At 32.7% G+C, this 22,895-nt stretch overlaps 3 protein-coding genes and 1 long non-coding RNA gene across 6 annotated transcripts; 3 read left to right on the forward strand and 1 right to left on the reverse strand.

Annotated features, from left to right (window-relative positions):
- Positions 1–2,705: 2,705 nt before the first annotated feature.
- On the reverse strand, positions 2,706–3,693 carry LOC117929302. The gene has a single exon (XM_034849580.1). The coding sequence runs from the start codon at positions 3,640–3,642 to the stop codon at positions 2,866–2,868; it is 777 nt and encodes a 258-aa protein (XP_034705471.1). The 5' UTR covers positions 3,643–3,693; the 3' UTR covers positions 2,706–2,865.
- Positions 3,694–7,911: 4,218 nt separating this feature from the next.
- LOC117929129 (very-long-chain enoyl-CoA reductase) lies at positions 7,912–11,486 on the forward strand. The gene is made up of 4 exons (XM_034849346.1): positions 7,912–8,201; positions 8,863–8,902; positions 9,683–10,437; positions 11,152–11,486. The coding sequence occupies exons 1-4, from the start codon at positions 8,133–8,135 to the stop codon at positions 11,218–11,220; spliced, it is 933 nt and encodes a 310-aa protein (XP_034705237.1). The 5' UTR covers positions 7,912–8,132; the 3' UTR covers positions 11,221–11,486.
- A 2,738-nt stretch (positions 11,487–14,224) lies between these two features.
- Positions 14,225–15,642, forward strand: LOC117929098. Of its 2 annotated transcripts, XR_004653697.1 has the most exons (4): positions 14,225–14,299; positions 14,801–14,933; positions 15,067–15,217; positions 15,467–15,642. It is a non-coding gene; the product is annotated as an uncharacterized LOC117929098 (long non-coding RNA). The 2 variants fall into 2 exon arrangements; XR_004653696.1 differs by lacking the exon at positions 15,467–15,642 and having other exon boundaries at positions 15,067–15,328.
- A 2,524-nt stretch (positions 15,643–18,166) lies between these two features.
- On the forward strand, positions 18,167–22,194 carry LOC117928118 (actin-1). Of its 2 annotated transcripts, none has more exons than XM_034847974.1 (5): positions 18,167–18,268; positions 20,046–20,115; positions 20,228–20,621; positions 21,078–21,691; positions 21,786–22,194. In XM_034847974.1, exons 2-5 carry the CDS (start codon positions 20,056–20,058, stop codon positions 21,849–21,851), a joined length of 1,134 nt encoding a protein of 377 aa, XP_034703865.1. In that variant the 5' UTR covers positions 18,167–18,268; positions 20,046–20,055; the 3' UTR covers positions 21,852–22,194. The 2 variants fall into 2 exon arrangements, with proteins under 2 accessions (XP_034703865.1, XP_034703866.1); XM_034847975.1 differs by having other exon boundaries at positions 18,187–18,268; positions 20,034–20,115.
- The last annotated feature ends 701 nt before the right edge of the window (positions 22,195–22,895 follow it).

Genomic DNA, 22,895 nt, shown 5'->3' on the forward strand with positions numbered 1-22,895 from the left:
GAAAAACCCCCACTTTTAGTGGAGAAAGGGGGAGTTGCTGGGCCTAGTGTAGTTGGAGACCGTCGTTCACCTTCGGCGCATCATTTCAACCGGCAAACTACTTGGTTTCACATGAATTTTTAGAATAACGCTCAACACTAGGAACGTTTCTAAGGTGTCCTGGTCGAATTTTCCAATCGGATTGTTTAATCTAAATCTTCTATCTAATATTTTTTTTTCTTGAAAAAATTTAAAGATTTTGTTATTGGAAGATAAATAGGTAGTATTTTTTTTTTGTTGAAATTTTTGTGACTTTGGAATTATTTAATTGTAGAAAAATTGTTGTGTTGGATGATCGAAATTATTGAGATTGTTGAGAATAAATAAAATTATGTTATAAATTGTGTTTTGTTAATATTTTTATTATTGAGAATTTTTTTGGATGTTTTTAGTGATTTAAATATAGAAAAAAAATAATGGCATTAGGTGTTAAAAATTATTGAGGTTGTTGGGAATAAATAAAATTAGGTTATAAATTGTGTTTTGTTGATATTTGTATTAATGAGAATTTTCTTAGATGTTTTTGGTGATTTAAATATGGAAAAAAAATAATTGTATTTGGTGTTAAAAATTATTGAGATTGTTAGGTATAAATAAAATTAGGTTATAAATTGTGTTTTGTTGATATTTGTGTTATCGGGAATTTTTGTAGATTTTTTAGTGATTTAAATGTGGAAAAAAAATAACTGTATTGGGTGTTAAAAATTATTGAGATTGTTAGAAATAAATAAAATTAGGGTATAAATTATGTTTTATTAATATTTGGATTATTGGGAATTTTCTTTGATATCTAAGGGTGATGTAATGGTGGATAAATTATTATGTTGGACTTAATAAAAAGAAAATTGTTTTGGAAAAATTGTGGATAATGATATGTGAAATTATTGTATTTCATATGTATCATGGTTATGTAAAGGAAAAATAAGAATTGTTCAAATGTTGCATAACATGGAAAAAGAAAGAAAATAAAATGATGATAAAAAGTAAAGGCTCATGAGATGCGAATTAAGAAGAAAGTGAAATACATAAAAGTTTACCTCAAGAATACTTTAAATGAGGAGTATATTTAGGTACAAACGCATATTCTTCAATAAAAGCTTAAAAACAACAGTACAATATATGACTATGTGTCACATCTTTACATGCATTTTATTTAATTGTTGAAAATTGTTGAAATGATATAATTAGATCAAATAAAATGTTTAGATTGTTTATTTAATAGTTGAATGTTTTATTTTGTATATCGTTGAACCTTAATAGAACCAAGTAACTCCCTTGGATGTAAGACACCTTTATGGGTAATGTGAAAATGTTCATTTCTTCTTGCATGAAACTTTTTAGATGCAAATATTGTTCCTAAGGACCATCGATAGAACATAGAGGACATCAAAATGTCCTATGAGATTTTGGAGTAGCTTAGAGATTTTGGAGTAGCTTAGAGAGTTTTAACATAATTGTTATGCTTGTTTATTTTGAAACTTGTACTAATGTACTGTTAAACTATATATATATATACTTTATTTTGTTTAAACTTGTTCAAACTGTGAACTTTTATTACAGACTTATATTAGAGAATTTAATGATTTTTACTTTCTCATGTTACTTTTAATATTGGTTTCTATATTGGTAAATTGAAGTTTTGTTTTGATTTAAATTGTGATTTATTTTTGGAAAAAACAAATTCAAGATGTTTTAATTGATTACGAATTTAGATAAAGCAAACCCTTAAGAGGTGTTTGGTACACGGGAATAGGGAGTGGGAATAAACATCTCATTTATTTTCTCCCTTATTCTTATATTTGGATAAATGTTAAGAAGACAGAAATTGAATAAAAAATTATTCAGGTATAAATCAAATCAAACTTATAAGTCAGATTTGAATTCATCAAAAGTATGTGGTATTCTGATTCATTAAACTCATTTGATAATATAAAATAACTTAAATTTACTATTTTACCCTCTTATCTCATTCTTCAAGTCCGATGCTTATCTTCTCTGCAAAGCTAGAGACTCATTCATCATCCACTTCTATGCAACAAGTGATTATCTCAAACCGAATCGATCAAACCTTCCATGACATTTAGAAAAAATTTTCAATTTCTAATTTTTAGGGTTTTGAATGAAATTTGAATTTTTTTATTTCCTTTTTTGGAAATAGGAAAAACAATTGCTAACTTTGAGAATATATATATATATATATATATATATATATATATATATATATATACATATTGTAAAATATAATTTTATAACTACTTAAGCATGACAATTTATTCAAATTTTTAATAAAAATGATAATTGAATATTTGTACATTCCGGTTAACTGATTTTTTATGGTTAATTTTTTATTTATTGAGTATATATATATATTTAGTCTTATTATTTAATTACAAAAAAAAAAACTCTCAAAATTTATTTATTTTTAAATAAAAAAAATTATTTTAAATTATATGGAAGGATATTATTGTAAATTTTTTTTTTTTTCATTTCCATTCTTATTATTATCAAACATCGGAATTGAAACAAATAATCATTTTAATCTTGCATTCATAAGTTCATCTAAATGTTAGAAATGGAATCACTAAATTCATTTGTATCCATTGAGAAATAGGAATGAAAACAAAATATTATATTCCCTGTTTGGATATTACCAAACACCCCCTTAGATCAAACCTTTTACTTGGTTCATGCTTCTAAGTTACCCGAAATTTGGGTCGTGCATCAACACTATTACTCTTGGAGATAAGCTAAATAAAATTATCAAAGCTCAATGCATACTAACACTCATCCATACAAATGAAACATAAACCTAAAAAATATAAAATATTACTTGGAGAGAAGCGACTCTGCAACCACACAAGCGAGAGTTATGGTTGGATCCCCTAATAAAACAGACACTATAATCTTCAAGATTGACTTCAGCATCTTCCAATACTTGTTTCCTCTCCCCCTATTTCCCTTTGAATTGCGTTGCAGCTGCATCTTCATTTTACTCACCGCTGCTACACTCTTATCATCATCATCATCATTGCCAATACCACCGTCATTTTGCCAAGCATCCAGCATCATCTCCGGCACACAGCCCACATGAAAATAGTAGTCTTCGTTGCTTGATGCGTAAGCCCAGCCTTGGACGCCTGAGCCTCTGCCCTGAAGCTTCTTCTTCCTGCACCAATTGCACCGCCTTGACACCTTATCTTGGAGCCAAAACTCCTCGCCGTGGATGTCCATTTTAGTCTCGAGGTTGCGGCAGCATGGATGCAAATCCAAGTTGTGTGCCGCATTGTGGTAAACAAAGCCCTTCACGACCTTTCCACAGGCATCACAGTAGCTTTTGCACTTGTTCCTGCAGTGCTTCTCTTGGCACTTTAGATTGGGTGGTCGAGGGAGAAATTTGAAGGTGGCGTTTCCGAAGAAGTCATGGGTAGTGGTTTCAGCAGGGAACATGCAGTCCTTGTGGAGATCGAAGTCGCAGGCCTCACATCTGTATCTTGATCCGAATCCTGGCTCCTTGCATCCGTCGCAAGTGTAAGGCTTTTTGTAGTTTTTTAGCTCCAGTGGGTGCTCCGGATGGCTAAAGTGATTGCTGCCCGCGGTCTCCATTCAATCAATACCTCAATTGAAAATGCTAATAAAAGAAGAAATATAAGAATGGAATCAATCCAGAGATAGAAAGATGAAGAAAAACTGAAGAAGCAGTAGCTGTTGAAGGGTATGGCTGAAAGAGGCAGGGGAAGACCCTATTTATAGAGATACCACATGCCCATATTCACTTCATTAATTTTGATTAAACTTGGCCCTTAAGAACTTTATAGGGAGGACCCTACTACCCCACGGGCCAACCTGGTTGAACTTGGCCCTGAAGTTCTATATATAAAAATATCGAGTCCTGCGTACACATATTCACTGGGCCGGAGCCACACTCTAATTTGCTTAAACTTGGCCCATAAGTATTGTATATTAAGATGTTGAGTCAAACACATATTCACTTCAATTTGAATATTTTAAAAGACTTAAACTTGGTCCATAAGTACTGTATATTAAGATGTTGAGTCAAACACATATTCACTTCAATTTGAATTTTAAAAGACTTGACCACGTCGCATCAGAAACATATATATAGAAGTTCTGTGGCCGGTGGGAAGGGAGTACAGGGTGGCGTTGGACTGGAAGGCAATGTCAGTCGTTAGGAAACTAGATGAGGGCCTTCCTTGGGCCATTCATTTATTAAACCCACAAAATTCACCACCCCACTTTCGCAGTCCTGCCACCTCATTGCTAAAGAAACCAATGCCGCTCGCGTCGGAATTACTAGCCTCTTTCGTGTTACGTGGAACATCAAGGGGTAGGAAGCCATCTGTTGATTCTGTTCCATAAATGAGTTGAGGAGAAGGGTCTGGGTCAAGTGGAAAAGTTAAAACCACTCAGCGACTTATGAGTTGTGTAGGACTGGGCTGCAATGGGTCTTTCATCCCTTTTGCCTTCTGATGGGGCCATGGGAGACTTCTTAGGCCTTTCATTTGGTATTTATGTTGAACATTTGGGCCCAATAAAGTCGATAATATAAATGGGAATGCGAGACTTGCCTTAATCTTCTTCAGCCAACTTCATTTTTTTTCCCCTCTCTTTCCGATGTTCACATTAGCTTTTGGCGTTCCAAATAGTTAACCAGATGCACGAGGCCAATAGATAGACCATCGTGTGGACTCTAATTTTGTTTTGGATTAATATGATCCATTAAATTTTGAAAATTTATTAATCAAATTGAATTGTTTTGGAGTATCTAAGCTTGGAGGGCACATGAGTAAAGTAGACTCCAATTGCAACATGGTTCTAACGATCTTTGAGGCCCATTGGGTTGCAAATAGGTAGACCCAAGTTATCTCAAAACTGGTGTGGATTACGGGCCGACTTCCAAGACCCACATTTCTAAGCCTAAAAAGCGGTACCAATCAAATTTCTTTGGTGTGTTTGAGAACGGTTTTTAAGGAGAACTATTTTTATTATTAGTACGAAAAATGGTTTTTTAAATTAGAAACACATTAAGAGAATTAGTTCTAAAAAAAAATTGTTTTTTGAAGCAAGTGTTTTAAGCAATAATTGAAGATACAGACAATATTTTAAACTTCTTAAATATTACATGAAAATAATTTAAAATTATTTTTAAGAATGATTCTTAAAAATTGGTTTTTGATAATAATTTTTTAAAATATTATCAAATAGATCCTTAACTTTTAGTAATACATATCCTTGCAATTTTCGATCAATAACAATTCTTTAGTAAATATAGTATGACTACAACTATTAATATCATAAGCTTATTTCCCCCCTATTTCTTTTCTCTTCAACTTTCTTCCCTTCCCTCCTTAAGTCTATATGTAAAATTTCAACTAAAAGTAAAAATATGGCTTCTTAAATACTCTCTAATTTCTCCCAAGTGTAAAATGACACCAAAAAAAAAAACAAACCCTCTCTAAATATGACTTTCACTTTCTAAAAGAGAAAATTGGTATCTAGTCATCCACTAACCCTCTCTTTAAACCCTTTTTCATTTTTATTTTTTTTTTGTACAAATTATGAATTTTCTTAATGGAAGATGTAAAAAAAAAAAAATTGAGAAGAAAGAAGGTATTTGAGAGGATTAGTGAATATAAGATTTGGTAGCCAATAAAGTTTTTTAAAGGGCTTGTAAAAAGAATATATATATATATAAACTAAATTATGATTTTAGGGTTTTTAATAGTTCATCTTGGTATAATATGTTATTGTCATGCATTTTTTCTTGTGTGATATTTTACTAAGCAAAATTTTAAAATTATTATTCAAAAAAAAAAGACTAAAAGTAATTTTTAACCGCTAGTCTCTTCATAAAATAAAATGTCCTTTAAGTTTTTTATTAAGAAGTTTATGTCAACAAAAAAAATAGAAGGAAGAAAATAAATGAAATATATATATATACATGCACACGATAGAGAGTAAAGATGATAAGTAATACAAAATTAATAGTTACCTTATTCTTGTAGAGTAATACAAGACAAAACCTAGTTGATTGTTGCTTTAAGTTTTGCAAAGGATATAGATGGACAAGAAGATGAATCTTTATATATTGGCGGAGTACTAGTGATAATTGTTGTAATCTTTTTGTTGATGAGTTTGTGGCAATCCTCAATAATATGCATTGGCTTATGACAATATCAATGATAGCATTACACATGTATTCCTCTTAAATAGGTTGACTTTGGAAATGATTATGTGAATGGTTATTATGTTGGTGGAAAGACTTGAAAGCAAGATGTTTAGGAGCTTTTGTGCTTACTTATGGAGTAGCCATGATTGTTTTCTAATCTTAAGAGTTGATAGTCCTTTAATTGGTTGGCTATGCATGGTATTCTTTCAAGTCTCTTCAAACAAAATTTCCATCAATGCACCATCAAGGGGAGAATGAATCATTTAGTGTTGTGAGAAATTGATTTAATTATAACTTATCTCGATGTTTTTCAAATAATTTTGCATGTTTCCAATTGAGATTGAGATAAGGCAAGTTAATCATAAAAAAACAACTTATAAATAAAAGTCATTGTCAAATTGACTTAATACAAGTTTCATGTGATACAAAATGACAAGAATGTGACACTATTAAACCAAATCTCCCGAACATAATGAGTAGATAAGAAGTTTTAAACTTTTTTTGTTATCTCAAAGTAACTAAATGACATATCAATGGAAATAGCGGATGTGCACATGTGATTCATGTAATAATTTTGTTACTATTGTTATCTCAATCCTTGAAGTGAAATTCAAGCTCTTTCAAGGATTTAGAAACACCTTGAAAAGTATTTTGAAATTATTACCATAGTTTTTGTCCTTTCAAAAAGTTATGTATAACTTGGACCCACAATTGGTAATTAGAAATATTGAGAATAATAAAAATGGGCCACAAAACATTGATTGTGTTTTAAATATTTTCTTAACTATGAATTTAACTTATTTTTTTATTTTTTCTTTATTTTTTTCTATATTTTATATTAGTTGCAGCAATTTCTTGTTGCAAATCGAGGTATGTGCACAAGAGTTCAATTACATAAAGCGTGGGAATGAGGAATTAAAAACTCTACTATCCAATATAGGGCCGTACATGTGATCCACTTTTAGTTAACATGAATAAAGACGGGGATGGGTCGTAGTCATGGACTACCTTTCATCAAACCACCATGGGCCCAAGATATTTAATCCTAACGGCCCAATCAACAACTTGATTTAGTAATCTCCTTATTGAATCCTATGGCTGCCAACCAACTCATTTAGGTTTCATTTAAATTTGTTGGGTTGTTTGAAAAGATGGGTTGGATGATGTCCTATTTAAACCGGCCCATTTCATGGTCATGACCAATATGGCCCATAAATTTACAAGAGGTGTAGCCGTGTAGGGTTACATGGTAAAATAATTGAAGATTGGTTCCTAAATTTAGCCCATTTTGCACTACTATAAAATAAGGACTTTTTATGGGTCCTACTACTATAAAAGACACCGCCAATCTCATAGTGCCACGTGTACAACTTTCGATCTTTTAATTTTATACTTCACTATCATTTATTTGATATTTCAAAATTTAATCTACCAAGGATTGATTGATTTTTATTTTTATTTTTATTTTTATTTTTTTAGCAGGGTGTGGAACCTTAACCCAATGCAGCTGTGGGTGTGGGAGGAATTGGAAGACCTCCAGTAGGGCATGAACAAAGTGTTGAATGAAAAAGAGTTGGGTGATCAGCTCACAGAAGTTAGCTGTCCTACCCCAACCATACACAATTAATTACCTTTGTATGGACATTGGACACCAGCTCACAATAATATCCACGATCAACAATAAAGGCCTCCTCCGAGCCTCCAACTACTCAACCCATCATCTTTCAAGTCTCGTATTTAACGACCTTGGGTTGGGCTCTCCTCACATTAGAGGTGGGTTTTGCGCCTGATTTCTCCTCCTCTGCTTCTTGTTTTGATCCTCTAGGAGATATTGTTTTGCAGATCCAGAGTCCATTTCTTTCTCTTTCTATTCTCTCTCATTTGAGCCTTTTATCACATCTTGGAGATGAAGGTCACGGTGGTTACGCGGAGTGGTAGAGAGCTCATCAAGGGCGGGCTTGAGCTCGATGAGTCGGTATGCTCTCTCTCTCAGGCTCTGTCTTTGTTTCGCCATCTGTGTTTGTTTTTGTTTTTGTTTATTCTGTTTGGTTACTAAGAAAGTGGAGGAGAATGGAAGAAAAATGAGTCCTGAACACTTGTAATTTGTTAGAACCCGATCAAGTTATTTGAGGTTTTTTCGTTTTGATTTGGAGATGGGTGTGGAAGATTTGGTGAAATTGAGATGGTTATGTGGATCTTCTGATAGAATAGGTAGTGCTTGCTCTTGCCTTGCTTGGTGTGGAAGAAGAGATCAATTTCGCTAACTTTTGAGTTTGATAGTTCATTTGAGGTTAGGTATTAGGGTTGCTGATCTTGGCATTGGTTTTCAAAATTTCTCATGTTTTAGTTTCTCTATACCCTCCGTTTGGCTGCCGAGGAAACCAGGAGGGAAATGGAAAGAAAATGAAGATTTAAAATTTCTGCGCTTCGGTGTTTTGATTTCTAGTAAAAGCTGAAAATTTTGGTAGCCAAATGGTTGTATTAGGTTCAGTTAGGGATGGGTTTTCTGGGATTCCAATGGATAATAGATCTAATACTCAAAATTTAAATTTTGTCATCTTTTCCTACAATTTCTCAGAATGCAAATGAACCCTGTGCTATGCAATTTTGATTGTATTTGTCTTTGGATTTTGCAGGCTACTGTGGTTGACCTGCAGGAGGCAATTCATCGGCGAAGTAAGTGTCAGATATATGGTTCTGTTATTGCTACACTGTTGTCTATGATTAGTATTTGATGTTAGAACCGAAGACCGACATTTGATCTTGCACTTAGTTCCCTTGCCCAATCCCTTCATGTGTAAAAATTGATGTAACTCGAGTGCTCATTTTAAATTGAAGTGAACTTTGTTAATTGATTTGAGATGAAAATTACTCTTTTGTTTGATGTATTTAGCTTAGAAAAGAATATGATATTTCATATAAATGGAGCCTTTAATATAAATTCTTAAGGAAGTGCTACAAGTAAATGTGATACTTTATTATATAATGGGAATATTGGCTTGATTCAAGTAGCTTATTATATACATGCCTCAGTCACCAGCAGTGCATGCTTAGAGAAAAGATGGGTTATATGCATTTTCATCCCTTTGTCCTTCTCCCATATTTTTGTTCATGTAAGGAAGGTGGTAAAGTTTCCTTAGTAACAACCCCCTCCCCGCAATGCCTGAATTAGAACTCAACTCAACAAAGCCTTTTTCCGATTGTCTTGATGTTGGTTGTACGAATCTTATTTTGTCATCTCTACTTAGAGCCATTTCTTCAATTAAATTCTTGCAATGATGTCCGTTTTAACTAGCTTGTCCCATGTTTTTTTTTGCCATGCTCTTGTTATTTACTGAATTGGCCACTTTACTTATGTTTCATAATTCCTTTATTCCTCTTTTCTTCTTCTTTGTGTTGGGTTGAGGTAATGCTCTATGATTTCAGTTAACTGATGTACATTTCTTTCTTTTACAGCCAAAAAATACTATCCCTCCAGACAGCGGCTAACCCTACCCCTCCAACCGGGCTCAAAGGAGAGGCCTGTTGCACTTAACTACAAAAAGAGTGTCAAAGATTATTGTGATGGAAACTCAGGCAACTTAACTGTAGTGTTCAAGGATCTGGGTCCACAAATCTCCTATAGGACACTTTTCTTCTGGGAGTACTTGGGTCCTCTACTCATATATCCCATCTTCTACTTCTTCCCTGTTTACCAGTACTTCGGTTATAAAGGGGAGCGTCTCATCCACCCAGTTCAGACGTATGCCTTGTACTACTGGTGCTTCCACTACTTCAAACGTATCATGGAAACCTTTTTTGTGCATCGGTTCAGTCATGCAACTTCACCGCTCTCTAATGTTTTCAGGAATTGTGCTTATTATTGGACCTTTGGCTCTTATATTGCTTACTATGTGAACCACCCACTTTACACCCCTGTTAGTGACCTCCAAATGAAAATTGGGTTTGGGTTTGGGTTGGTTTGTCAGGTTGCAAACTTCTATTGCCATATCTTGTTGAGGAATCTTCGAAGCCCTGATGGAAATGGAGGGTACCAAATTCCTCATGGGTTTCTATTCAATATTGTGACATGTGCAAATTACACAACAGAGATTTATCAGTGGGTGGGCTTCAATATTGCAACACAGACTGTTGCGGGCTATGTCTTTCTTGTTGTTGCTGCTGCTATCATGACCAACTGGGCCCTTGCAAAGCACCGTCGTTTGAGGAAGGTAACTTGCTTTTCTCTTTTCCTGAACAAGTTATTTCCAATTCTTTTGCATACTCTTAAAGAGGCATGTGCTTCTTACACAATAAATAGGGGCTTTAATTCAGGATTTCTATCTGATTCAAGTTTGTATCAGATCCATTTCCTTGGGTGCTTTTCCATTTATGTTTCCTCCTAAGAATTTCTTATGCTTGTCTGTTATTAAGGATGTTGCATAACTCTGCATGATTATGTGTCTGCATCTCTACATGCGAGCACACACATACATTCACATGTCCGAGTTTGCCCACCTGAGAACCTGGAATCTTATAGGAAAGATTTACTGTTAATCATAAACAAATTTGTCAATGGATTTGTCCTACAATTTGCTGCAATTTTGGTCACGGTACCTTAAAAAAGGTGTATCATAACCAAAATCAACATAGCACAGATTCGAGGGAGAGTCCTTTCTTTGGCGTGCCTAGATTTATAATAAGCATTAAACTGATTATCATCCATTCCAAAGGACACCATGGACCCAGATTTTAAAGACATGTTCTTAATGTACAAGGATCCTTAATTGTCAGTTTGAGTGTTGTCTTCTGGATCCATGTCCTTCATTGATGCATGATCGTGAGTGAATAAATAAGAAACTATGGTTTCATTTGCCGTCTTGTCTCTCTCTCCTGTCTGCTAGACTGTTTTTGTTTCTTTAACTTGGGCTCATTGTCATGTGCAGCTATTTGATGGAAAGGAGGGAAGACCCAAGTACCCACGCCGATGGGTGATACTACCCCCATTCCTGTAGAAGTGGGAAGCAGGCCTGCCATTCGGTTAGTCTCTTTTCATTCAAGGGTCTGGATTCACAGCATGATTTGGGATCCTTGAAGGTCAATTCTTGTGGAAAATGAACTAAAAAGAGATGACATTCAATGCCTGTTTTCTCTTGGTGAGCTTAGTTTTCTATTTAGACAGTGTAATCCATTTGAATTTGTTCCCATCCTTGGGATCCTACTTGGGGGATATTCTCTTATTTCTTCTTATCAAATTATCGTTTGGACAGTTCTACATCTACTTATTTTGGTACCCTTCTGGTTTGCATGTTGAAATACTCGGATAGCTCTTCAGAGAGGAAAAAAAAAAGTGAGCAAGTTCATAAAGATGATGCATTGAAATTGTATCAATTTCCTTGCCCTGATTGTTTTTCCAAGTCTTTTCTAGTGTCATTTGTTTTTCAAGTTACATTTTGTTTTCAAATAAATTTTAACTGAAATTTGTTTGTTACATTTTTTTAGCATTATTTAGAATTCTGACATGTTCAGATTTCGTCATGATCTAAATTCTTAATTTTTAGAACTCTTCACACTTCAGATAAAAAGACAAAACTCTTTATCTTAGTTTAGGGGTGAGTAGGCTAAAAATTCAAGTTCAGATTTCTTCATGATCTAAATTCTTCATTTCACACTTCGGATAAAAGACAAACTCTTATCTTAGGAGTGACTGGGCTAAAAATTCAAGTTAAAATTTCTTCGCAATCTAAATTTTTAGGTTTGCTGTCATAATTGCTTTTGAGAATAATTTTTTATTCTCTAAAAAAAAAAAAAACAGAAAAGAAAACAAACAAACAAACATACATACGCATGTCAATCAAAAAATTGTTTTTTATTTTTTAAAAATAAAAATTATGGACCATATTTGATAACAATTTTTTAAAATAGTACCATTTTTAAAAATTATTTTTCAATATTTTGTAAAAGAAATGTCAATATGGGAATTTAAAATATTTTAATTTGATTTTTTATGTTTTTAAAATAACTTTTATATGTAATGTTTTATTTTTAAAAAACGAACCTTAAAAAATAAATTAAAACAATTCAAAAAACAAGTGAAAACAACTTATGAAATAAGTAAAAACAATAAAAGAAAAATGTTATACAATTAAAAATGTTATTTAAAAATACTCTATTTTTTATTTTTAAAAATAGAAAATATTTTTTTTATTTTTAAAAATAGAAAACAACTTTTTATTATGTAGTTGTCAAACTTGTTTTTCTATTTTTATGCTTTAGATAATAGAAAATTATTTTCAAAAATGGTATTTTCAAAAAATATTTTAAAAATATTTTCATTATTTTCACTTTCTTTTTTAGGATTGTTTAAAAAATAATTATATAAATATAAAAAATAATTATGTTTGGTTCTCGGAAAGTACAAAGAAAAGAAAAAAAAATGCTAAGAAAAATGATTTTCTCATATTTGATTATCCAATAAAATATTTCAAAGAAAATTAAATATAATTAAAATTAGTTAGAAACTTATACATTTTAAAATTATTTAATTTTTATATCGTTGAGTTAAAATAAATAAAATAAGTTTGAAATAGTAAATAAAAATAATTTATCATCTTTAACTCTATTTTTTATTTTCCTTCATTTTTTCTTTCCTTTGCATTTTCCCTCGAATTTTCCGAGAATCAAATATAGAGTAAAAATGAAGCATTAGATATAAAAATGATTATTAAAATATATTTTTAAAAATAGATTTAAAATATTTTAAATTTTTAAATAGACTTTTATTCTACAAAATATTAAATAATGTTTTTAAAAAATCAACTATGGGACGGGATCTTAATTTTTAAGAGGTTTCTGAGTGTAGATAAATAGACAATTTTTAAGAGGTTGCTCGGCTTCATTTGATAAAAATGGCGGAAAAAAAAAAGAATTAAGTTGAACCATTTGGAGTGTTGATTGGGGTTGTCAACGGAACACGTTTGGGTAAAGCACCTCATCTTGATCCTGTTTGGATCATTTAAACCTATTTTCATTCTCATTCAGACCAAGTTTAAATGGGCGGGTCGGGTCGGTTGCGCTTTTATTATTTTAAAATCTTATAATATTTATCTAAATAGATAATATTAAATTTATAATTTTTATTTTATGTGTTTAAAAATAAAAATAAAAATAAATTATTTATCTAATTATTTATATAATTAGGTAGACACGAAGAAATAAGATAATTCTTGAACCCAATCCAAAATTTTAAAATAATTCTTAGATCATTTATATTTCATTCTAAAAAAACTTATACCATTTTCATCTTATCGTATAATAACTATTTTAAAAATCGATGAAACAAAACTCATGATTCTCTTAAGAGATAACAAAGACCCTGGTTTGAAAACCCTTTTCTAAAAGGGTTTTTTGTTTTATATATATATATATATGTTTCACAATAGAAAATCAAAAAAAGTTTTATGTTCTTAAAAACAAATGACATGTTGTTTTCAAAAAATGTATTTAAGTTGTTTTTACTTATTTTTAAATAATTATTTTAAAATATAATTATATATATATTTTTAAATGATTAAATATAAAACATTATATAAAATTTATTTTTAAAACACATAAAAATATAAAAAAAAATTAAAAATATTTTTATCTTTTAAATATATTTTTACTCTACAAAATATTATAGAACAGTTTTTTTAAAAAAAAACTACTATAAAATACTGTTTTAAAAAATACTTAATCAAAATCGAAATATTCTTCATTTTTTTTAATTTTAAATATTTTTAGAAAATAATTTTTACTTATTTTATTTTAATTATTTTTCTATAATTATTTTTTAAATCACAATCAGCAAACAAATGAAAATTATCAAATGTTTCTGAAAAATAGTTTTTTATTTTAAAAATCGTTATTTAAATGGGGACTGTTATTCTAAATCATACCTATTTTTTAAATGTCATTTATTTTTTATTTGTTGTTATTTATATATATGTATGATAGTAAAAGCTTCTCTTGCAGTTTCAGAAGGCACTTTTATATCATCATCGTTTCCGCAGGCTCCCTAGTCTTCATTTCTTCACTCACTTGCAGTATTCAAAGGTACTTCTCCATCGAATCTTCATCGATTCGATTTTTCTTCGTTTGATTTGATAAAAAGTAGGATGTGAACTTCGTTGATCCATTATTGATATTAATCATGTTTGCATTTTTTTTTCTTTATTGTAAATTTTGAATTTCGTGTATGTTTGGTTAATAAGAAATGGGAGGAGAAATGAATCGGCAGTGTATTCTAGAAACTGCTAGAAATCGACGCCCTTAGATTAGGGGGAAAAAAATGATATATTCAAGTAGCCGAAGCTCAAATTGTCAAAATCAAGGTTTTGCCGAGTTTAGGAGGGCTTGTTCAATTAAGTGGCAAGCTGTATAAAGTGCCAAATGTACCATCCGAATCATGGCTTTTGGTCCAGTTTGCTTCCAGATTTGAGGTTATAATTGTAGAAAAGATCAAACATCTTTCTAGAATGATCAAAATGTAAATCTGAATAAGCCGAAAGAATTAAAAGATTAATCATCAATTTGATTCGTTTGATTTGGTTGCAGAGGAATGAATCAAAAGTTCGGAGGAGGGAGGCAGCCGACTGGTACTCCTTCGTTGGCATGGTCGTGCGTAGTTGTGATTGTTTCGCTTCTTTCAGGCGCCTCCGTTGTCCACAACATCTTCAAGCCGGATCTAGTAATATTCTCTCCACCACCCCTATGACCTGTTTGATAAAACGCCTGACACTAGTTCTAGTTGCTGCTTGAACTTCCTACCTTGTTTGATAAATTTCAATCTCATAATGGAGTTTATGACACATTGTATGCAGACATTGCCTCCAGTGGAAACAAAGGAGAAACAGTCTGACAAATGATGGATGCTTCTTTTGGCTCCTAACAACTAGAATTCGTTTATTTGATGATGTTTCATTGCTGGGACCGTTGTCTAGATCCAAAGATCTTAGTTCTTTACAAAATGCTGTAAGTTGTTCCTTTGGATGCTTCTTTGAAAATTTCCTTTCAAAATACTGTAAGTTTATTTTTAAATCCTGCTCAAAGCATCTAATCCATTTGAATCCCAATTTTCTCCTAGCAAGTTGTATTAAATCATTAATCATAATGAATTCAGAAATGGCAAACAACCCAAAATTGCTTGCATGATAACCTCCATTTAATTCAATATTTAAAAGATAAATAAATTAAACTTTAACTAAAAATTCATGAACTCAGGAATTGCAAATATAGGATGGAATATTGAAGATTGGGAGTTTTGAGAATTAGAAATGGGTCAGCTCAAAGTTCAGAATCGTAGCATGTGCTGGTGAATGGATATGACTCGCTTGATCTGTTGTTCATTGTAATACAAAACTGAAGAACAAAATAAAATCTGTTAGCAGTTTCACATATGTATAGCCACAGGACGTGGTTGAGTTCTCCTAATGCCTTTCATGACGCTCTTGGATAATACTCATGGGGATGACAAAAATTAACTCATTGGGGATGGGGCAGTCTCACATCATCATTATATGGTATATTGTTACAATTGTTTCTATATAATTTTAAAATAATATAAGTAATTTTTTTTAAAAATAATAATATATTAATTTATATATAATTTTGTATTTATAAAATTAAAAATATAAAATATAAAATTATGAAATTACAAAACTAATTAGGATTTCCGTCTTGAGTTTCTCCTCCCTCTTTTGTGTAATCAATTACAGGGAATGAGAAATAAGTTTACAAATAAAAACTAAGAAAAAAGGTATATTCTAACCCATAGTTTAGGTGCAAGGTGCACCTAATGTTCAAAAGTCTCTTATAGCTTAGGTCTAAGAGGTGGGATTTTTTGGGTACTTGTTCAGCCCATATCAAGGAAAGGTTTTGAATAAAAATAAACGAGTTTGGGCAGTTTAGAAAGCCTTTAAAAACTTAGAATGAGTTTGGGGTGGGTTCGAATATGATTTTGCCTCACCTTGTTTCATTTTGATTATATATAATTTTAAATAAAAAATTATTTTAGTTTTTTTTTTTTTTTTTTTTTTTTTTTTCAGTTTTCAACTTTTTAAACATAAATGAATCATAAAAATAAATTTTAAATATTTATAGTATTATATATATGTATATATAATATTTATTTTCATAACTTTTGAAATTTTAAAATTAAAAAATTTGAAAAATTTTAAATAGGGCTAGATGGGGAAGAAGAATTTTTTATACTCGTTACATATTGTTTTATTCTATTTATTTATTTATTTAATGACGGAAATGAGAATAAATATAAATAAATAAGGTGAAGTTGGGATGTGAGTGATTCATCTAGAACCCTCATCCTATTGTTATCCCTATGCCTAAAATGAAATGTGACGTTTATGTGTATCAATTTTATAAAATATGATTCAAAATTTAATTTAAATATCTAATTAATAAAAATTTTAAGATATCAAATATTTAAAATGAACATTCAATAATAAAATTATATAAATTTTAATATATAATTCAAAATTTCATAAATAAAAGTATTTAAAAATGAAGTTTAAAATCGACAAAATGCGCCTCTTTAATAAGGACATGTCTTACAAGCGAGGCGCTATAATCAAAAAGCGGTTGCGAGAGTTTAGACTTGCTTAAAGTGCACCATTTAAAACTATGTCACCTTGTGCATACCAGTTGTATCCCTCACTTAAGCTCTTTGGAAGATATTCTCAAATCTAACGACTTTAGGAAAGCTAATCAGAATTTCCCTAATGTGGGTCCTCCCTAATCCTTTTAGTGTAAACCAGGGAAGAGGACGAACAAGAGCCTTGTACTCACCTCGTCCCTCGCCCATACATTTACAGCCCTCACTTCATTCGTTGGAACATATTCTCAAATCTCAACTGATTGATATTTGATCTGACTCGGTGTCTTTCATTGAGTCTTTCAAACATCCATTTTATGTGGCTTACATTTTCTTTTACAACATTTTGTCTATATCCCATTCCAAGTTGTGTAAGAAGTCTCAACTCTCAATTTTTATCTCTAATCCCAAGCCGTGTAGCTTGCTCTGGAATATAAATTAAATTCAGATGTAAGTGCTGGACACGTCTGTAGGCTATGATGATGGTGTGGATGTAAGTTGTGGCAATGGGTCCCCTCCAGTTGGCCTCTTCTAATTTTTTATTTCTAGGTAGTTCTGGGTAACCGCTGGGATATTTTAAGTTGGCTTTAACAACCTGTCCCTTTTAAAACCATCCAGTATGGGACATTTGGGCAACTTTTTAGTTGTCACATCAGCACGTGCATGTGAATATCCTTGAACCTGAACCCATTATCTGTTATCTGAACCGATTGCCTGTATTCTTACGAGCCATTCATTACCTTTTCTTAGGTCCCATCCGATTATGCTCATCTGAGCAATGGCCCAAAAAAATAAAAATAAAAATTGAAAATAATTATTAAAGTTATTTTTCAAATACAAAAATTATATTTAAAAACTTAAATATATCATAAATTTATAAATAATATCAATTTTTTATATTTTTAATTATTTTTTAGAATAATATAAAAAATAATATATATTTATTTCTATTTAATAATCCCCTCTTCATTTTTTGAGAAAGGCTTGTATTACGAATACTCCTCTGTTGGCTAAAAATTTACGTTTTGTCGAGTCTCACGTAGCAGTGTCCTTGCAATCTTTTTGTATTTTTTAAATTATATTTTTTAAAATAATAAATATGATATTATTAAAGAAAAAAAAAAGACAAAGGAAAAAGGAAAAAAGAAAAAAGGAGAGAAAACCGGAAGAAGCTGTAGCCGGTAAGGAGGATTGAATGAGTGAAGATAACCCCAGAAATCAGAATCAGGAGAAACCACCCAGGTTGACGTGTCGGGTTGCACGTGCATCTAGGGTGGATACAGTCAGCAGCTCTTCATGTATATATAAGGGACCCCCTCATTTCTGGTTAGGTCCTATTCGCGCCTGGTTTCGCTCGTTTGAGTTCTCTCCCATTCATATTTTTCCATTTTCTGTCTCTAGGTTTCTCAAAGGTGCATTTCTCTCGCTTCTTCGTTCTTTCTTTCTCGATCTTGAATTGGTCTTAGATCTGTGATTTTGGTTCCCCGATATTTAATTTCATTCAATTATCGTCATCGATTACATTTTCATTTCGACAGACATGAAATTGTGGATTTGGTTGTCTGATCTGTTCTTTGTTATTTCGAGTCTGTTTGATTGCTGAGAACGTGCTGGAGACCAAATTTTTATATTTATGTTGGATTCGGATGGATTCATTGGTCTTTTGGTTTCCGCGAAGTCTTTTGAATGTGATTAGCAATTGCGATTTGAATAGAATTATGTGGAATCTGTATGATTGCTGAGAAACCATCGGAGGAGAAATCAAAACCAAATTGAGATCCATGATATTTTGGTTTGCATGTTCTTGCTTGAATTTCTATTCCTTTTATTCTGGTTTAAGGAATGATCATTTTATGTGTTGTTTTGCAGCATATTGTGGTTAGAATTCATTTTTGTAAAAAATTTATCCTGAGTTACATAGTGGATCCATAAGTAAGTAATAATAGAGTTCCTCTGGATGCGCATTGGATCTAATGGTGATTAGCAAGGGTTACTTTGTATGCATTTTTTGCTGGTTCAAATATAATGTGTTTGGAATGTGCGCTCTTCAATACACAATATGAAAATTAGCACTAAAAGGGAAAGCAAGAAAGGTAATCTAGTGGTGATTCCAAAAAATTTGATTTTGCACAATGGCTGGTTTCTGAAGATTTTGATCAAAACCAATCTTTTTCTCCAGAAATATAAACGTTTTTGGTGTTCTCATATTATCAGTTAATCATTGGTTTGTGTTGAGAAATGAAACAACAGAAAAAAAACATGTTTTATTTATTTATTTTTTGCCTTTTTCATCCTCAGAATCAAAAAGTTCAAAATCATGTTTCTGAAAATGTAAGAAAACAGGCATGGAGCCTTTATATATGAAAGAATGGTTTTGACAGATTCCATTTCATGCTTTGCACTTTTCTTTCTCATTTGAAAGAAACAACAGAGAAAATAAAAAACCAAAACAAAAACTGGGGCAAAAGATGAAAAAGAGAACGAAGCTCTAAGAAGCAAATTCATGCAATATCGGTTTTAATATTTATTTCATGTTATCTAGTAAAAAGGAGCAAAAAAATGAAATGTCACAATGAGGTCCACCCAAGTCCTTTCTTTTTTGCTTGGCTAAGAGGTCCAGCCTGATCTTTGCAGTCTTCATTTAATGGATAAGTGCATTGGAAATTAAAAGTCATATGGATGTGAAATTTGGGAAGCTAAAAGTGAAAGCAAGATCATATGTGTGTATTTATGTATGTCTTTTCCCTTGCCACAGGCTCTCTTTCATCCTTTCTTTAGAAAGGTCTGTGTAAAGCATGGGAAATGGTTGCATTTTGGAATAGCCTATTACATGAAGAGCTTTATCTGGTGGATGAATAGTGTTTGCTGTAAATAAGAAACAACCTGTACACCTATTTATTTATAGGATAGGATGATCCTATGTACATTGGCTGTTCACATTTCTTATTATTGATGTCTCTTAAGCAAATGGCTTGGTGTGAATTATATGTGCCTGTCTCTTGAATTAAATAAATGGACAGAATTTTGTTGCCAATTAATTGCTAAGGCTCAATTTTTATGTTTTGTCAGTCAACATAGGTTGTTGTTATTGATCATATGGTATTTTAGTTGAAAGATTGGGGAAAGGGGGAATTAGAAATTTTTAGCATTGTTTGCTTTCTCTTATTAAAGTTGCAGTTTATCGAGCAGGTAGGGCAAGATGGCAGATGGTGAGGATGTTCAACCACTTGTCTGCGATAATGGAACAGGAATGGTTAAGGTATCAAAGGAGGATTCTATCTATGTGAATGTTTAGTAGAATGCTTGTATTCTACAGTCTGCCTTTTTCTTGTATTACGTCTGATAGAACTGATTGCAATGTTATCTTCTAGGCTGGATTTGCAGGAGATGATGCTCCTAGGGCTGTGTTTCCCAGCATTGTAGGTCGTCCTCGTCACACTGGTGTAATGGTTGGCATGGGCCAGAAAGATGCATATGTAGGAGATGAAGCTCAATCCAAGCGTGGTATATTAACCCTAAAATACCCGATTGAGCATGGTATTGTGAGCAATTGGGATGACATGGAGAAGATATGGCATCATACCTTCTATAATGAGCTTCGTGTTGCTCCAGAAGAGCACCCTGTTCTCCTAACTGAAGCTCCTCTCAACCCTAAGGCTAATCGTGAGAAGATGACCCAAATCATGTTTGAGACCTTTAACACTCCTGCTATGTATGTTGCCATACAAGCTGTTCTTTCCTTGTATGCAAGTGGTCGCACCACTGGTAAGCATTTCAATCGATCGATCAACTTATTAGAGTTCGAGAGCTGTTAACAGAGCTGAAATTCAAATACCCAGACTACATGTCCAAATGTTCAATGCATTTTGACATTGCAAGTCTAAAACTGGTTGAGTTTTTACACAGTTTGAAACTTCAGAGAGTTCTCTTTCTGGAATTATAGGGAAAATATCCTACTTGGGTTGGTGCTAAGATGCTGCATAGTCTTGGTTTTGGCATTAGGATGCTGAAACTATTAACTCTTAACCTTTTCTCAGTTCACCCCCCATCCTGTGGTTTTCATGAGGGGCAGCTGGTCTTTATAGAGTGTTGTGCTTGGAGTTAGCTATTTTGTTAAATATGACAAGGAGATGATGTATCGCCCTCCAACCTACTCTCCCCTCCCCCTGCTTTATAGTGATAATGACAGATGTTCATGTGGGTACTTAATTTTCTGTGCAGGTATTGTGCTGGACTCTGGTGATGGTGTCAGCCATACAGTCCCTATCTATGAGGGTTATGCCCTCCCGCATGCCATCCTTCGTCTTGACCTTGCTGGCCGTGACCTTACAGATTATATGATGAAAATCCTCACTGAGCGTGGGTACTCGTTCACTACCACAGCTGAGCGTGAAATTGTGAGGGACATGAAAGAAAAGCTCTCCTATATTGCCCTTGACTATGAGCAGGAACTGGAGACTGCCAAGACCAGCTCCTCAGTTGAGAAGAGTTATGAGCTGCCTGATGGGCAGGTGATCACCATTGGAGCTGAGCGTTTCCGATGCCCAGAGGTCCTTTTCCAGCCATCTTTCATTGGAATGGAAGCATCAGGAATTCATGAGACCACATATAACTCCATCATGAAGTGTGATGTGGATATTAGGAAAGACCTTTATGGTAACATTGTCCTCAGTGGTGGTACAACCATGTTCCCAGGCATTGCTGACAGAATGAGCAAGGAAATAACTGCTCTGGCCCCAAGCAGCATGAAGATCAAGGTAGTGGCACCACCTGAGAGGAAATACAGTGTCTGGATTGGAGGCTCCATCTTGGCATCCCTCAGCACTTTCCAGCAGGTTTGCTTCTTTTCTGCAAAGATTTATATGTGAATGATTCTAACCGTGAATCATCTTTGATAGTTTCTGATTGGAGTGCATTTTTTGAGTGCAGATGTGGATAGCAAAGGCGGAGTATGATGAGTCTGGGCCATCAATCGTGCATAGGAAATGTTTCTAATTGTTCAAGAATAGGATCATGGAAGAAAGGAAGCACTGCACTATTTCTTGGAGAGAAATGCGGCTTTACAACCTTTGGTTCTAGCTTGTTTTCTTTTTATGTGTACTTGTGTCAAGGTGACGACCTTGACTGGGCTGAGGTGTTGATTACGGAAACAGTCCCGATTCTTTCATTATTATTTGTTTTTGAAATTTTCAACTGTTGCCATGCAATTTCTTTTGCAGCTTGTGAATCCCAGTGTTACTTTCCTTTAGGGGTGAGGTGTGGTGGAAAATAGGCTAAATCTGCAATTTGCTTCATCCAGAATTAATCTATTATTTATTATTTATTTATTTATTGAGACCAGTTGGTGTTTTCGGAGGATCCAGGAACACTGAATGACTTCGTTTTGTGTTTTAGCATAGCATCAAAATTGAAGGGAAGGGTTGCCATTCAACAAATTGGGCTTGTACCAGTGCCACGACAACTGGACCAACCTAGCCATGGAGGGTAAAACTAATTTCTTGTGGTTGATGTTCTGTTTTACAATATGAAAAACTCTTTTTCTTTGGGGCTTTCTTTGCCTGTTTTGGAGTAACCTCTACTAAATCATTGGTCCTTCCAAGCAACTCAACTAGTTTCTCCTATAGTAATTTGTTGATATGGTGGTATATACAACACTACCATAACTGATATGGCAGTGTTATACATACTATCATATCTGTCACAAAATTTACATTTCATAGCTAATATGACATTTTGTCACAAAATTAAAATATTATCACTAATTTCTTTTTACTACAATTTTCTTTTTTTGGCCATGAATCTGTTAATGGATGAAGTGTTTTTCTCTAAGGTACACTTCCCATGATAAAAGTTTTTCAATAACAAATATATTTCACATATTACCATCGAAGTCTAAACTCTAAAGTAATGACTCAAAGTAAAAGCTTGTCACAAATTTATTTGTTGCAAAAATATACGCTACTTTATTTGCCACAAAACTCATGTCATATTTAAAAGCGATATGCTTTTAAAAATATTTTTTTGCAAAAAACAAATTTT

The sequence above is a fragment of the Vitis riparia genome, chromosome 13, assembly GCF_004353265.1.
Source record: "Vitis riparia cultivar Riparia Gloire de Montpellier isolate 1030 chromosome 13, EGFV_Vit.rip_1.0, whole genome shotgun sequence".
NCBI classification, from domain to species: domain Eukaryota; kingdom Viridiplantae; phylum Streptophyta; class Magnoliopsida; order Vitales; family Vitaceae; genus Vitis; species Vitis riparia.

Bases quoted from the DNA above. Each gene is read 5' to 3' on its own strand.
- LOC117929302 (XM_034849580.1), bottom strand. From the start codon at position 3,642: ATGGAGACCGCGGGCAGCAATCACTTTAGCCATCCGGAGCACCCACTG.
- LOC117929129 (XM_034849346.1), top strand. From the start codon at position 8,133: ATGAAGGTCACGGTGGTTACGCGGAGTGGTAGAGAGCTCATCAAGGGC. The intron at 8,202-8,862 runs GTATGCTCTCTC...TGGATTTTGCAG, and splicing joins GGCTTGAGCTCGATGAGTCG to GCTACTGTGGTTGACCTGCA. The intron at 8,903-9,682 runs GTAAGTGTCAGA...TTTCTTTTACAG, and splicing joins GGAGGCAATTCATCGGCGAA to CCAAAAAATACTATCCCTCC.
- LOC117928118 (XM_034847974.1), top strand. From the start codon at position 20,056: ATGGCAGATGGTGAGGATGTTCAACCACTTGTCTGCGATAATGGAACA. The intron at 20,116-20,227 runs GTATCAAAGGAG...GTTATCTTCTAG, and splicing joins ATGGAACAGGAATGGTTAAG to GCTGGATTTGCAGGAGATGA. The intron at 20,622-21,077 runs GTAAGCATTTCA...TTTTCTGTGCAG, and splicing joins TGCAAGTGGTCGCACCACTG to GTATTGTGCTGGACTCTGGT.